At 45.4% G+C, this 16,072-nt stretch overlaps 1 protein-coding gene and 1 long non-coding RNA gene across 5 annotated transcripts; both read right to left on the bottom strand.

Annotated features, from left to right (window-relative positions):
• Window positions 1–2,339: 2,339 nt before the first annotated feature.
• On the bottom strand, window positions 2,340–5,215 carry LOC117854873 (uncharacterized). The gene is made up of 3 exons (XM_034737131.2): window positions 4,738–5,215; window positions 3,888–4,078; window positions 2,340–3,680 (listed from the first exon to the last, which is right to left on the bottom strand). The coding sequence occupies exons 1-3, from the start codon at window positions 4,950–4,952 to the stop codon at window positions 2,713–2,715; spliced, it is 1,374 nt and encodes a 457-aa protein (XP_034593022.1). The 5' UTR covers window positions 4,953–5,215; the 3' UTR covers window positions 2,340–2,712.
• Window positions 5,216–6,970: 1,755 nt separating this feature from the next.
• On the bottom strand, window positions 6,971–12,270 carry LOC117856343 (uncharacterized). 4 transcript variants are annotated; one of them, XR_011898127.1, is made up of 5 exons: window positions 11,516–12,270; window positions 11,099–11,213; window positions 9,041–11,011; window positions 8,162–8,343; window positions 6,971–8,002 (listed from the first exon to the last, which is right to left on the bottom strand). It is a non-coding gene; the product is annotated as an uncharacterized lncRNA (long non-coding RNA). The 4 variants fall into 4 exon arrangements; XR_011898125.1 differs by having other exon boundaries at window positions 9,041–11,213; window positions 11,516–11,650; window positions 11,794–12,268; XR_011898126.1 differs by having other exon boundaries at window positions 9,041–11,213; window positions 11,516–11,650; window positions 11,799–12,268.
• Between the last annotated feature and the right edge of the window lie 3,802 nt (window positions 12,271–16,072).

The following is a 16,072-nucleotide window of genomic DNA, read 5'->3' as shown; positions in this document are numbered from 1 at the left end:
TAGCTCCATGGCCACATCAAGATCCCTAGACCTTGCATAGCTCGAAATCAATGTATTCCACGTAACAACCCCAGGCTCTGTACCTTCACTCCTCATATCATCAAGCAGCCTCCGTGCCTCCTCCTCCCATTCATCGGACCGGCAACACCCAAAAATCATCGAGTTCCATGTGCCCAAGTCCCGCTGCCTCATTTTCTCAGACACCCTACGTGCACGCCCCAATTCTCCGCACTATACATCACCAGCACCGAGTTACCGACTGGCACATCCCTCTTACTCTCCCCATGAAGGCTCCGAGCCATGGAGGTGCCGAGGATGATTACGTCGCTGCCGGCGGCCATGGAGGTGACGACGCCGTGGCCTCGTGCGGCCTGGCGCTCCAAGGGGTCAACGGAGAAGAGCTGGCCGCTGCCGCTGCCGTCGTCCATGGCTAGCGAGCGGGTCGGGGGCGATGCGAGATTGGGCTTAGGCAGAGGGGCGGTGGTTGAGGGAGATGAGGCCGCGAGGCGGAGGCAGTAGGTCACCGGCACTGACGGGGTCGCTATTGCCGCGGCCGTCCGAGCTCGCCGAGAGCACAGGGTAGCCACCGATTTTAGGATGGAGGTGTTCCGCCTCCTGCCGCCCGCCGCCGCGCCAGCCGTGTCCCTCTTCTCCCAGCGCTGGCTCGCTGTTGCGCCGCGCCGGCCGCCGTCGTTCGCCTCCCTGTTTTGAGAGAAAATTGCAATTATAGGACGCGAACATTTCACTTCGCTATTACACGACTCTAAACATCAACTTCGCTAAAACGACTCTTAAAACGTTGGCACTTTATTATACATGACATTTGGTCTTTTTAATCACTTTTCTCAACTAAAATACATGTATTTTGCCATGATGTGACCGTAGTGCCCTTCTAAGGATGATGTCCCTGAGCTCCTCGACCTCGTCCTCGTAGAAGGCGTAGCGCTCGTTGGCGGTGCGGTGCTGCTGGTGGGCCTCGATCTCGAGCGTGGACTTGTCCTTCTGCAGGCGTAGGATCATGGCCATGGCCTCCTCGGCCACCGACGCCGCGGCGCTGCGCTCCTTCTCGAGCTCTCGCTGCAACTCCGCACGCGCCTCGGCCTCCTCCTCCGCACCGGCGGCGGCCCGTTCCATCTCCTCCTCCGCGGCTTCCTCCTCCGGGTGGTCGGTGGTGGGGGGGCCAGCGAAGGGGAAAGGGGAAGCAGACGCAGAGGGCGGCGTGGATGCGAGGGCGCGGGGCGGGTAGCGGGCGAGGAAGTCGAGGAGGTAGGAAGGTGCGGGCGCACGCAGGTGCAGGCGAGCGGGAGACGGAGGAGGGTGAGGGCGCGAGTGAAGGCGGCAGCGAGCACGGCGAGGCAAAGGTAGGCCCAGGCGAGGGCGAGGTCGAGGAGCGCCCCCGCCAGGAACCGCGCCGTCCAACGGGCGCACAGGGCCGCGGCGCCCGGGCACGGCGTTGTCATATGGCAAAATACATGTATTTTAGTTGAGAAAAGTGATTAAGAAGACCAAAGTGCCAACGTTTTAAGGGTCGTTTTAACGAAATCGATGTTTGGAGTCCTATAATAGTGAAGCGCAATGTTTCGCGTCCTATAATTGCAATTTTATCTTGTCTCGAACGGAGAAGCATTTTTCACCTTAACCCCCTTCTTTCCCTCCTTTTTCCACCCGAGCTCCCCTCTCTTCAAAATTTGGACTGCAGGTTGATTACTAAAAAGTTGAGGGATCTTTTTGCACCCCTTCTTTCCCTCCTTTTCCACCCGAGCTCCCCTCCCTTCAAAATTTGAACTGCAGGTTGATTACTAAAAAGTTGAAGGATCCTTTTGCAAAATAACCCTAACGGTTCATCCGCTCTTTAATATTAGATATATAATATTAGATATAGAGGTTGGAGTTAGGTCTCCTATTTTTTGCGAGGAGTTCGGTCTCTCATTCGTAATGTTGGTTCACGTTTACAGTTTGGTCTAAAAAAAAGGGACTTCACAAAAGCCCTCACAAAATACATGTCTGAAAAGTACTTTCGCTTCTGATAAACTGAGATTTACCATATCCGACTTTTTCGTATTTCTTCTCTACAAGCACGCGCCCGCCTTTGTGTTACTTTCAGTAAAAAAAACACAGTAATATCCTCGCAAAAAACACACACACAGTAATAAGCAGGGAAAAGGGGGTTTTTGAGTCTCGTTTCTGTTTACGCCGAACGCACAGCTGAACAACACATGGATCAGCATGGTTGAGTTGATACCAATTAATTTGTGCAGGTGACTTGGTGAATTCTACTTGGGGGCCAAACACTCACCGACTCTTTTAGGTCACCATTTTCTTTGCTGTTAGCTCTAATCTACCTAGGAAAATAAGACCACTTGCTGATATTCAATATTCTGTCGGGAAAATTTTTGACCACTTAATTGTCAATTCCTAGGAAAAGATTGACCAGTAGCTGGTTTACTATTCATGTAGTGGAGTTTGCCGTTGACGGGGGCCATGGCCCCCATTGAACTTCACTGAGTTCCGCCCCTGAGAACTGCGTATCTTAGTAGGATAATATCCCCAGCTTTTCTTCACAACAGAACTAAACCAAACGAACAGGAGCACAGAGAGAGGAGGAAGAACACAAGTACAGAGAAGGGCAGCCATTGCGGCTCCCGGTGGCAGTCGCCGACAGGGACAAAGGTGGGCCGCAGGAACCAGAACCAGAAAAGATGGTCATCGGTCTCAGATGATACTCCCTTGAACTGCTGGCAGCACCCAGGGGTGAGCATGTAGGCGGCAGGGAGCCTTTCTCTTGCAGTTTGCTCCCGGCGGTGAGTGAGTCCGTAGCAGGGAGCCTTTCTCAACTACAGGATTCGGTTTTGAGTTCTCTCTTGCATGCACTGTGGCGGAATGTAGGGGGGCCACTTCCTCTTCCTCCTCCTCTTCCTCCTCAATCTCTTCTTCCTGATGGAGCTTCCAGCCATAGTAGGGGCTCATCAAGCCCACCAAGGGCCCATGCTGCATCATCCGATGATCTCTCCGATTACTCAAAGAAGATGAGAGCCTCTGGATTTTCCTGGGTGAAGCATCTGGAGCTGGTTTCTTGGCATGTGGCCAGCTGGATTTACCTAAATCATGCTCGTTGACCTTCTTATGATCACCAGGCTTTGATCGTGTTGATCTTTTTTTCTGTGGTAACGAAACTCTACTCTTCAGTAGGCATTCAAGATTTCCAATTGCCGGGAGGTGATCATCAATACTTGCTGCAGAACAATAATCCTCCGAAACCTCCACACTGACAGGGTAGCCTTTAATGGGATTACCCATCGATTTACTTGTCAGGGAAGCAAGGGGCAAACCAAGGCCCGTGTAGTTTCCAAGAACAGTCACCTCGACATCATAAACTTGTATATTATTCTCAAGGTCAGTGGGCTCACAGACAGCACCTTCCACCCTTGCCTCCAACTCAACCACGTCACTGTCTGGTGCGTGGCATTTCATTGTAGCTTCATGCTCCAGCGGCAACAAATTATCATCGCTCTTGGGGCTTCCTTTAGATATAGGGGTGATAAAGCTAATGATTTTCATCTTGGACCTTCTATGATCTTGTAAAGAAAACGTGCCCGCTTTGCTACATTCAGTAGTTTGATTGATAGGTTTTGAGACCTGATTGTTTATGGATTCACAAGACCCATAAGTATTCAAATGTCCTGAAAAAAGAGAGAATTAAAATATCTGTTGTCTGCTTCCTATGAGTTCAGAGAGTGATCAAGATCAGATTATGTAACAATTTCATCCATTTCCATGTGAAAATTTCACCGGATATGAGATTAAAGAAAGAATATGAAACTACACAACGAACTAATGAACCAGCAATTAAACCTGATAACGCAGGATGTCTGCTTCAAGATTATTACCTTCAGGTGGAAAACGGGACTTTTCTATTTCAAGGGCATGCATAATGGCATACTCTCTGCAAGCACACTTCCCTTCATTTTGGGACATGTTTTGCACGTGAGCTTGAACCTTGGCATTTTCTATGCACTCGTCAAATTCTCCACACCGAAATGGCTTCACACGCTTAGACTTCTCAAGATTATACCAGTCACTGTGGAGGTTCAAAACAACAGGTAAGATAGACGTTTTCATACTTGAAATGCTAGCTCAGAAAATGCTGCTTGAAAAGTAAACATATTTTGAAAAGGTTAAGTGACAAAAGGAAGGTGATAAGTATTAATCTGTGCACATGCTTGGGAAATTGAATACAATCCATCAAACCATTTGAAATATAAAATATGCATACAGATTGCAGTGATGAGATCATGAAATCATCAAATCAAACAACCTTTTCCCTTGACAAAATTCAGAAATCAATTCGTGGGAGGGTGAATCACTTTCTTATTTTCTGAGCACCAAACATTCTCCACATATTTTGAACCCGTGCCTCTTATTTTTAAGAAAACCATGACACCATTTTCAAACTGAAAGAAGTAAGCCTATCACGTAACTTATTATTCTTATACCTATCCCGCTATTTTGATTCACGTTGGGGAGGCAAATTATAACACCATGGGTAGCAGGAACTGGAGCTATGGATGCAGGAATCCAGAAAAGAAAACATCCCAGAGCAGCCACTCGCGGATCATCGGAAACGATGGAATCTACGCACGCGCACAGACCAGAATGTCAAGAAAGAAGAATGATGAAAGATAAGTAATTCAAACAACACGCAGAGTGAAGTCCTGGAGGGCGGAGAGCGGTACGGACATGCTGCCGTCGGGGCGACCCAGGAGCTTGATGGGCGTGACGGTGTGGCGCGGCGGGATGGAGCAGTCCTCGGGCAGCTCGTCCATGCCGAGGATCCGTCCCGGCCACCAGGACCCGTTGCGGCGCACCACCCACACGAGCGCACCCACCTCAATGTCCGCTGCCGCCCCCGCCACGCCGCCGGGCTGCTCCCTCTCTCCTCCGCAGCTCTCCATCGCCTCGTGTTCTCCCCAGTCCCCACTAACTCCTCCACCCTGCCCCGGACAAACTGATCCAGCTCAGGAATGCCTCCTTCCTGAAGAGAAATCGGGAAGGTCGTGGGTGAATTGCAGACGCGGAGCGGCGGGGCGGGGTTAGCTGCTTCTCCGGCGTGGCCAAGGGAATGGGGATCGCGGACCCAACCCCCTCCGGCCCTCCCCTGTTGGGTTGGACTTGCGAGAGCAGCCGCTAGGATGGCGCCCAGGCCCATCGGCGCTGCTTGCGCCGCCCATCCGGCCGACCCAACACATGTCAAGTCAGCGGCGTTTCTCTCTGCCCAGGCCTTGTTGCAACCAAAATTACCGTAGCGCAGTCGTAGCATTTCGTTTGTATTTGTAAATTATTGTTCAAATATTGACTAATTAGACTTAAAAGATTCGTCTTGCAAAGTACAACAAAACTGTGCAATTAGTTTTTGATTTCGTCTACATTCAGTACCGCAAGTTTGATATGACGGGAAATCTTCTTTTTGCATAGTGTTAAAGTTGGAATTTTAGGGGCACCTGAACGTGACCCTATTCAGGTTCAGAACGTTGAAGCGTTTTAGTGTGAAACCTGGACTTCTTAGCAAAACACTCCTTTTACTAAAAAAAACGGGGGAGTTTACCTCTGAATTCCAGGTTTTTCTTTTAGAAAGGAGCTTATTTTCAATTTCAAGCATTTCCCGTATTTAAATACTGCACAAAGAGAACATGTTGTTTTGACATTTGCTCAAGAAAACCAAACTTTCAACTTGGAATTTCAACCTTTTTTAAATCTCGTACTTCCAATCTTCTCTTAAAAATATGACATTTATATAGTTCAATCCCCTTTGGAACGACTGATTTATGGAAGAATTGGCCATCATCCAATCCTATAAAATTCCTATAGAATAGCTTAACCTATAAAAATTTTGATGGCACGAGGTACAAGTGTACAACCCATTGGAAACTTCCTCAATACCAAAGCTGCTTTACGCAACAACGCAGCTAGTAAAGTTGCAAATGTATCACCAAATTTGATGGGTATCTACCTAGAGAAGAGCGGCTCTCAAATACGTGAGTCTTTTCCGGTTCTATGCAATTAATGCATGTATAGAATCACGTTCTTTACATTGTGAGGGTGAATCTACGAAGGAGGCAGGTTCTATCTATGAAGGCAGGTTCCATACAATAAAAAATATGTTACTCTCATGCTACAACAACAAACATAGTTCAAAATCCTATCTATGAGTATATTTTTTTTGGGTCACATCCGACGATTCATCATGCTTCTAAACACTGAGCCCAATACAACATACTCCCTCTGTCCAGAAATGATAGGTGTATTTGAACGGGGAAAAGTTTTTCAAAGTAGATTTTCACTCTTAATTTCTCTTATAATATAATGTCAATCACTAAAAATTCAATGTCATCTCAAAATAAATTTAAGTACAAATATATTGATGCAAAATTTATATACTAAATATGCTTATAATTTAACTAATTGTTGATCAAAGTTTGTAAAGTTTGACTTTTGATTGATCAAAATACGCCTATCATTTCTGGACAGAGGGAGTAGGATACAAATTAATTGTGAGTTCTATCTTAGAATCAGAGTTGACTCTCATACATTGGAGATGCTTTAGGCTTACAAAAGGAGGAAGAAGGGAGTGGAGGTTATGGGTGTGTGTTGGGCTGTTTTGGCGCTGGGGGCTTAGAAAATGGAATCCCAAAACAAGCCCATTTCTTTGTTGGTTCTGGTTTAGGCTTTAGGGATCGAGTGTGACTAGCACCTTTTTTTCTACACTTAACCATTCTCGTTGCAAAGTTTTACTTTTATGTTTATGTTTTCAAGAAGGGAACGTATCTGGTGCAAACCATCTACCCCGTGCAACCTTATAAATGCCACAAGATACTAATCCAATAGATAGAGTTAGTAGTGGGATTATTTTGCAGTTAAGCCCCCCCACACGCCCGCCCGCCGGCCACAAGATGCTATTCACGATCAAGAAGGATTTGGCGAGACATAATACTATAATAAATAACTAAGTACTGTATATGGATAGTCTCTTAATTCATCTCTAAGTTTGGTGGAGATCAACAGATACGACTACCGCACATGCCATAGTTTTCCAAGATCAAAACAGCTGAGACTTGCCACTTGAACTGTACGCTGCCACGCCGCTATTCCATGTCCCTCCAATCATCAATAGTCCCAACTTTTCCTCTCAACTGAGCAGGAGTGAATACAAGTACAGAGAAGTGCAGCCGTTGCGAGACTGGTAGAACTCGCCGCCAGTGACAGGGACAAAGGCGAGCCACAGTAACCAGCGAAAATGGTCATGGTACTCACATGGTCATCGGTCTCACATGGTACTCCGCTGCGCTACCAGCATCAGCTGACACCCCTGGGGATGAGCATGGCAGAAGGGAGGTTCTTGCAACTACAGGCTTTCTGTTTGCTCCCAGGATTTGATCGTGATGCATGCAAAGATCTTGCTAGCCATGCTAATTAGTTTCTACTCTTGAGTAGGCAGACAAGGCTGCTAATTGCTGGGCTGCAATACATGCTGCAGAAGAACCATCCTCCATAACCTCCACAGTGATAGGGTAGCCCTTTACATGTTTACCAGTTGATTTACTTGCGAGGAAAGCAAGGGGTAAACCATGGCCCTCATAGTTTCCACGAACAGTCAGCTCTACTTCATAAAGTTGTGTGTCATTTTCAAGTCCAGAGGGCTCACAAACAGAACCTTCAACCCTTGCATCCAACCCAACAACATCACTGCCTTGTGCCTGGCATTCCACTGTCCCTTCATAAAGCGGTGGCAACAAATTCTTATAGCTCTTGTGGCTACCTTCAGACACTGGTGTCACAAAGCTTATGTTTTCCATCTTGAAACATCTACCATCTCGAATAGAAGATATGCCCTCTTTACTACAATCAGTAGTTTGGCTCATCGGTTTTGATATCTGATCCTTTATATGTTCTTGGAAACAGATTTGGTCTTTTATGGATGCACAGGATTCATAAGTATTTAATTGACCTAAAAAAAATACCAGTTGCAAGTTTTAGTCTATGCTTCCTATGAAAGTTCAGAGAGCGACAAATATCAGAATAAGTATACTTTCACCCTTTTACAAGTAAAACTTGCACCAAAATACGAAATTAATGGAAGAACACAAAACCTGAAGATTATTATTACCTTCAAGTGAAAAATGGGACCTTTGCACTTCAAGGGCATGCATAATGGCATTCACTCTGTGAGCATATTTCTCTTCAGTGTGCGTCTTCTTTTGCAGACTAGCTTGACCCTTTTCTATACATTCATCAAATTGTCCACACCAAAATGGCTTCACATGCTTCTTCTGGAGATTATACCAATCACTGTGACAAGGACCGAACATCATGCGAGGTAAACATTTTCATGCTCAGAAAACTAGAAATAAGAAAGAAAATACTCCCTCCGGACAAATTATAGGTCATTTACTCATTTTGGCTTTTCTAGGTTCATATTTTTTGCTATGTATCTAGATATACACATGCCTAACATAATAAAAATATATGAATCTAGAAAAGCCAAAACGACCTATAATTTGAATCGGAGGGGGTATCTCCTAAGTAACATACTCCTCTGTTCCAAATTGTAAGTCGTTTTGACTTTTCTAGGTACATAGCTTTTGCTATGCACCTAGATATACTTTATGCCTAGTAAAATTAATGTATTAAAAAACCCAAAACGACTTAAAATTTTGGATGGAGTACCTAGAAAAGCTGAGCACATGTTCAGGAAATCCAAAACAAATAAAATGTAAAAATATGCATACAGTTGAAGTCTGGAACCAATTTGGCTGAGCAATCGAATCTTTGGGGGACTTTTGTGTCAAATAATGATATACATATGCAAATAAGACAACATGATGCATTTGAGCAACAGAGTAAATTTTATGCCTATCAATTAAGTTTCTGAACTTCTGAAACTCAACTAAAGTTTTCCTACGGTATGCAACGGAATTTAATTCTCAGAAACTAATCGACTGCAAATAGACAGTTAAACTGAAATATTCTGGATGCAATTACATACCTTAGCAGGCAAGCAGCACTGCATTAGGGGATGTCGGGCTGAGGCCTGAGGGCGCACGACCGGACTGCGGACAGCCGGATCCAGGAGTCCCTGAAGGCTGATGACGACGGTGCCTGCAGGCTGAACCGCACTTCAGTTCGCAGCCAAGCAGAGGAGGCGCGGAGCAGCAGCAGCCAGCAGCCGGATGGAGATGGAGTGGATCCGCCCGGCCGCCGTAGCCTGAGCCTGGGGACTGGGGGTGCCGCCGCGCCTGCGCCGGCCTAGGGATGGAGCTGCGCGCCGCCGCCCGCCGGTATTGGGGCGGGCCGAGGCCGAGGGCGGTTTCGGTATGTGGGGATTGGGGGGGACTGCGGCGAGCCGGCGGCGACCGAAGCGGACGGAGCCCTGCCGCTGCGCCTGTGCGCGGTGCGAGTTAAGGTGGGGTTGGGCCTTCTTCCATGGGCTGCACATGGGCTTATACTACATGGATCCGCCGCTTAGGGCCCCGTCACGACGCCGCGGGGCCAACAGGCCGGCGAGCCTGCTCGCTTCTGATTTTGCTCAGCGCTTATGCTGCAGCTGCACGGCCGAAACAGCCGAGCTGCTGGCTAGCCAAACGGCTGCCTATATCCATGCACTCCTAAGCTTTGGCTTCCAGCTGCAATTGTACTGCTTGCTCGCTAGATTGCAGCTGTTTTTTTTTTACTGCTGCCGCATCTCTACCGAACGCAGCTAATTAACATTTTTTTGCAAAAATAATTGCCCCAACAAAAAAAATGCAGAAATATACTCCTGCGCCAAGTGAAATGGGGGGATTTTGATTGGCGGAATTTTCCTTACCACTGAGTATGTTGTCACGTGTCACGAAAAATTATTCCTTTCCGTGATGACAAATGCCTTTACACCATTCTTGTTCGTGTATAGTTAGTGTAGACACTTCTCCGTGTATATACTAGGAAGAACGGCGCCCTTCGCCGCGCCCGTAGAGTTCGCAAGCTTGATTGTGCGCAAAACTGATTTGAATGCTAGCTCGCTAAACGCAGTGCTGTTCCAATGATGCATGCTCAATGTACAGCATCGACGCCAGTTAAAAAGGTACAACCTTATTTGGCGACAGGAATAGTTAGTAGTTATTATTATAGCCCTGTTCTAGCATTTTATACAGATAACCCAGCGGAACATTTATTTGCTGCTTCCATGCACTTTAAATTTATTTTAATATTTTGGCAAAATTATGACAAATTACATTACCAATAGAAGACACATTACATTTTGGTGAAAGAACTGAATAGGAAATAGAGCCATGTATGCTGACCTAATATATTATTACCACCATAACAACCAATATCTAAAGATTAAAAAGAGGCTTAATGGAAACGACAGGTTAATGTTTTAGCACCCCTGTAAAATTGAAGGCAAATTGGAACCTGGTAGACTAGAACAATTTGATTCGCATCTTGAGAATCTCTGTTACCCGCATAATATTGCACCAACTGTTTTCAGTGGAACACAAAATGTGAAGTACATCAAAGGCCACAAATGTTCAGGTAAATAATACAAAAATGGGAAGCAAGAGGTCATGCTTCTAATAGCATATTTCCAAAAAGCTGCACTAAGCTTGAACTCTACAGAGTTATGAGATCTGCAATAGTGGACGGTGTAAAGAGGCCAATGTATAGACATATCATCACATATCAATACTAAATTGGTTGTAGTAAAGTTATTTTATATGTAGAGTTCCATGTAGTGTAGTAAACAAATAGTATGTATAGGCAAACCATGCGTTTAGTACCATGCCTTTTACAGTAAGCAGTATAGCCATTGTATGGAACATGAAAAATATCATGGAGCATCAGGAACTACAGAATTTTAACTATGAATTTGTAATCTACGTGATAAGGCTATGACTTTGCAATCCAAGTACACATATACCATGCAGGAATTGGCACACCAAGTGTTTCAGATAGTAACCAAGATGTCAATACAATCCAACTGTGTACCAAATCAAAACAAATATATAAGTCAAACGTACCATAGCTGTGCCATTGTCAGGTTCACAAGACATGTACATGTGGTTACCTATTCAGCAGAAACATGCATGAACATTTAGTATCTGGTTGCCCATCTTCGTAGCAGATGCTAATCTGAAGGAGCAGCATCATGTTCCTGAAGCCCTGTTTGTATCCGTGCTTTCCTGATCCACATCACTGATGTTAATTTGAGGAAAGCAAAGGTATGTGACTTCGATTGATTAAGACATGTTCCAGAAGAAGTCCTAATGTCTATACATCTTGTGGTTTACATGCATCAAGCTCCTATAACTGACATATATAGTTACAAAATAAATTTCATATCAAAGCAAAGAGATAATCAGAGATATTGTATCTCAGAGGTTTCCCATCTTGCAGTTGAAAATTAAAAAAAAAACAAACATCACCATATGGTCCAATCTATAGAAGCTCAAATTGTGGGAGTGATTAGTTTAGAAGACATTACCTGTAGCCTAAATCCAAAGCAATGGAAGGGCTTGGGACGGAAGATTGGGCCCCTGGCGCCTTGATAACGTTGGCCAGCGGCCACGGACGATGGCTGCGGAAGAGCCCGAGGAAAGTCGACGGTATGGGGGTCGACCTGGGCGAAGATGGCAGCTATGGTTTCATCAGACCCTACCACCGCCGAATCCATCTCGATACAAATCGGCAGGGACAGAGAAGCGACGGAGCCGCCAAGGGGAAGGACAGAGAGAAACGATGAGAAGAGAAGGATACGCTGACCGCACATGGAAGACGCGCTTGGCCAACCCCACTTGAAGGACGCTGCATCGGCGGAGATGGCTGAGGGGAAGGCAGCAACCGCGTTGGGCACGCCGCGGCCGTCGCAAGCTCAAGCAGAGGACGACGACGCAGTGACGGGGTCTCCGTGATTGACGTCGGGAGGCGGCGGCGTTGACCTGGAGCATCGGCCTGCAGCAGGCTGGCGAGGCCGCCGGCCAGCGCGGCGCTGAGGCGAAGCGTCAAGGCTGAGGTGTGGGGGCCGGGGATGGGGAGAGCGGCATGGTGCACGAGAGTAAACGGAGGAAGGGACTGGGTAGCACGAGCATCCAATTTTGAGGTGGAAGTGGCGGCGGCGGTGAGGGTTCGAGCGGAGGCGGAGGTGGTGGCGGCGGCGGCGAGAGCTCGAGCAGAGGGGTAAAGACGTTGACTCGATGACGAACTGGGCGAGGCGTAAAGACGTTGACTCGATGATGTGGGCTCGATTTCTTTGCGACATAAGGCCGAGGCCCATGACCGGCGCCATTTCACACTGGACGCACAGCACGGCAATACCAGCAGGCCAGCACAGTAAATTGAACCTTTAGGCCTCGTTCGTTTCCTTTGGACTGGACTGATCCAGTCCAGGAACCGTTCCAGTGGATCCCCTTGCTTCACTCGATCCCGGCTAGGAACCAAGCCCACAAATAATATGTTCAGCTGTACAGGAATTATTTCAGAGCTAGAACTATTTCAACAGAACTATTTGACAAAAAAAATTGTTCTTGAAGCAACAAATTCAACCAAAACAATTGTAGCAACAAAACGCTTGTAGCAACAAATTTGTTCTTGAAGTAATATTTGTATTCAACAGAGCCCTTTATAAGTAGCAACTAGCAAGACACTGTAGGTATCCTCTGCTAGCACGGCGAAGTTCGAATCACAGCACTCTCTTGGAAAAGAAAGAAGAACAAAACAAGTCACGCCCTCCTCTCGTTAGCACTTGAGCTCTTTAACTTCATTGCTGATGTCAATTTAAAGCCAAGAAAAGTAGAAATTCACACTGAGGATCTTCTGTTTATCAGGTATTTGAAGTTCCTAAACTTGGTTCCTCAACTGTAGAGGCTGCTCCCAATGTTGCAGACATTCATAGAATATATCATAAACAAGATAGAGCTTTTCAGAAGCATGTACAATTTATACACACAAATAATCTGTGCATGATACTATGATATTTATACACACAATCTAAGGATATGCAAATGGCACAGACACAGTGAAAGCAAGAGAAATTCAGATAAAACTATAAGAGTATAAATTAAGATGTAGTAAGCTTCTGAAATACTGTCACAATTTTCAAGCAGTAGAACTAAAACTATTCACAGGTTAGTTGTAGACAACACTACTTGTGAAAGCAACAATATATACACAAGTGCTAGTTAAACATATCCATAACGAAGTTTCTTTGAAGTCTCTCTTAAGCTGAGATTCATAATCATCATGCTTACTCAGAGACAAACTATAAACAATTTCAAATTTAACAAAGAACAAACAAGTTCAGATTTAACCAATGATAGACAAGTTCAGACTGAACAAAGAATAAACACACAATTTGGCAATCGATGAGTAAAGGAAGAGCAATGCAATAACTCACAAGAACAGGAAACGCACAGATAGGTGCCGATCAGTAACTGCAGATTGATAACATGAATTTGATAAGAGCAAACGTGTCTAAAGATGGGCACATATTGGTTCTCACAAGAGTAAAAAATAGGCAAAATAGCAAGTTATTCTACTTGTACAGACATTACAGGGAAGTCCACATTGTCCGTTCCCTACCAATAGGGGTTCATTTTTGACGCATTCCTAGATTGATTTAACAGTTAAATTTGAATGACAGATAACCAATTAAATCCAAAATTGAAGCTCTCAAGAGGCACATTATTGTAATCTAAAGATTATTTCTTCCTTTGGAATCTTAGGAGGCTTAAACAACTAACATTCTGTTCCTTGTTTAGCAAAGCATACAGCTATGCAACAGGTTGTTACTCAGAGTACATCTAGTTCAGAAGCAACGAAGAAAAAAGACATGATATACTAGTAAATAAATGCTCAGTAGAATCGATCACTCAGAACTGAAGGTGAAGCAAATAAGGTGAAGCTCAAGAAACCAAGAATCATCCTGTATTTATTTCGGTCCTGAACTCACAACAAGAAAACCACCTGACGAAACAAGAAAAACCATGCGCATCCCTCCCGTTATTATTTTCTGAGCAGGAACACGTAAAGGACGCCGAAATTCGCGGAATAGTTGGACTAATCCTTGCAGCAAAACCCAGGAAGAGATGGAGCAAAGAAGCATGCGAGAACTGAAACTTCACCCCCCACAAGAAAAGCCGGCGAGCCCCGATGATACCCGTAGCAAAGAAGAAACAGGGGGTGGTCGCTACTCGCTAGATAGGAAGGGTAGCAGTGCCATGGTGCTACCCCTACCTGCTGGCCAAGATCCAGAGGCGGCAAGCTGACCCCTATCAAGCGCCAGATCGAGCGCCATCGATCGAGCGCCAGATCGATCTGCCAAGGCGAGAGGGAGAGAAGAGGAAAAGGCAACAGCTTGCCGGCGAGAAGGCGGCGGCCGTCGTCGCGGTGGTGGCCGTTGAAGATGTCCCACGCCACCATGCCGTCACCTCACGCCGCCACCTCGCGCTGCCGCTGTGTCGCCTCACGCGCCGCCACCTCGTTCCGCCTTGCGTCGCCTCATGCGTCCATCGCCTGGATCGGAACCGGGGGGTGAGACCAGTGGAAGCGTTCCGGGCTGTGGAGAGGGTGGAAAGTTCATTCCGAGCCGTATCTAACCGAACGACCATTCTTAGTCCGGCCTGACTTCAAACCGGACCTATTTGATCCGGGTGGAACAGGCCACGTTCCGGGCCATTCCAGCCAAAACGAACAAGGCCTTAATGACTAAGGCCCATCACTAGAAACACTGCCAAACGGTCACATAAGAGATCAGTTCCGGCTAAAAATGTTTCAGTGTTTCTACTTTTTTCTACTATGGATAGGAATCACTACCCAGGTAGTTTCTCGTGATTCTGATTCTCATCCTACCTCCCATCTAATCTATAAATATTTTTATTGATCCATTTTAAGCGCAACAAGTTAAAATGGATCACATTTTAAACGTTCTTCACTCAAAAAATCAATATTTTTTTAAATATATCAATTTCTATAATTTTTTTAATGTAAATATTTTTTTTAACTACCTTTCAAGATTCCTAATCTAAGTCTGTTAGCCAAAACGTGCCCTAAACTGAAGCCGCAGGATCCACACGTCAGCAGCTATGAACAGTAGCTCAACGCCTCCGCAGCTCTCCAAAACTTCCAACGATATACCTATATAGTTATGGTGAACTACTGCCCAAATTATCTCAACTAAAATATGTAATGTAAGGAACCGCTCAAATTGTCTCAACTAAATCGGGTTACCATTCATTGATCGACCCAACTTAATCGAAATAATCCTGGTAGTCCCCGGTATCCGCCTCAAGCATCGCCTAGGAACAACACGCATACCATTTTACATCATGGCAACCATCACAAGGATACATATGAGAGCAAATTTAAACCTTGTTTAGAAGTCTTGATCATCTTACAAAAATCCAGAGATTATAATTACAACATATAACAATTAGAACAAGAGCGTTTTCACCGATTAAAGTGAGGTTCTTAACCAACATAGGTGTAACCTAAGTCTAGGTGGCTATCCTATCCTGTTTTTCTAAGATTGAGAGTTAAAACACAGCGGGAAATATAAAGTAAAAAGGTGCAACAATGATGTCCTTACCCATAAGACACCACCTGCACAAGCTTAGAGCGACCTCCACCATCCATCCACTTTGCCAGCTTTGGCGGGATGGATGTAGCCACCGGCCACCGCTCACAAGGAAACCTGCAAAAACAACTTAACGATAACACAATAAGTACGTTACGTACTTGCAAGGCTTATCCATAATACTATATATTTGGTGGATGCATGAGCCTTGTCAAGTTTTATCATTAAACCATAAAATGCGAGCATGTTTTGTTAAGTGAATAAGCAAAAGACATAGCATCTATAATTCCACATCAAGCACCAATATAATTGCATAAGTAAAGTGATCATATGTCATGAGCTCAATCTTCCATGAACCCATTCGGTAACTCTATTTTTAAATTCAAAACTCAGGAGCGTGCTCCGGAACCTGGAGTGAGGTTATTGCAATAGATTAGTACCCTATAAGGGTGTACAAGTTTTTCCACACGA

The sequence above is a fragment of the Setaria viridis genome, chromosome 5 (assembly GCF_005286985.2).
Source record: "Setaria viridis chromosome 5, Setaria_viridis_v4.0, whole genome shotgun sequence".
Classification (NCBI taxonomy): Eukaryota; Viridiplantae; Streptophyta; class Magnoliopsida; order Poales; family Poaceae; genus Setaria; species Setaria viridis.
The sequence above is the reverse complement of the archived record's forward strand: the minus strand, read 5'-3'. Positions and strand labels throughout refer to the sequence as shown.

Bases quoted from the DNA above. Each gene is read 5' to 3' on its own strand.
- LOC117854873 (XM_034737131.2), bottom strand. From the start codon at position 4,952: ATGGAGAGCTGCGGAGGAGAGAGGGAGCAGCCCGGCGGCGTGGCGGGG. The intron at 4,079-4,737 runs GTCCGTACCGCT...GAACCTCCACAG, and splicing joins GGTCGCCCCGACGGCAGCAT to TGACTGGTATAATCTTGAGA. The intron at 3,681-3,887 runs GTAATAATCTTG...CTCTTTTTTCAG, and splicing joins GTCCCGTTTTCCACCTGAAG to GACATTTGAATACTTATGGG.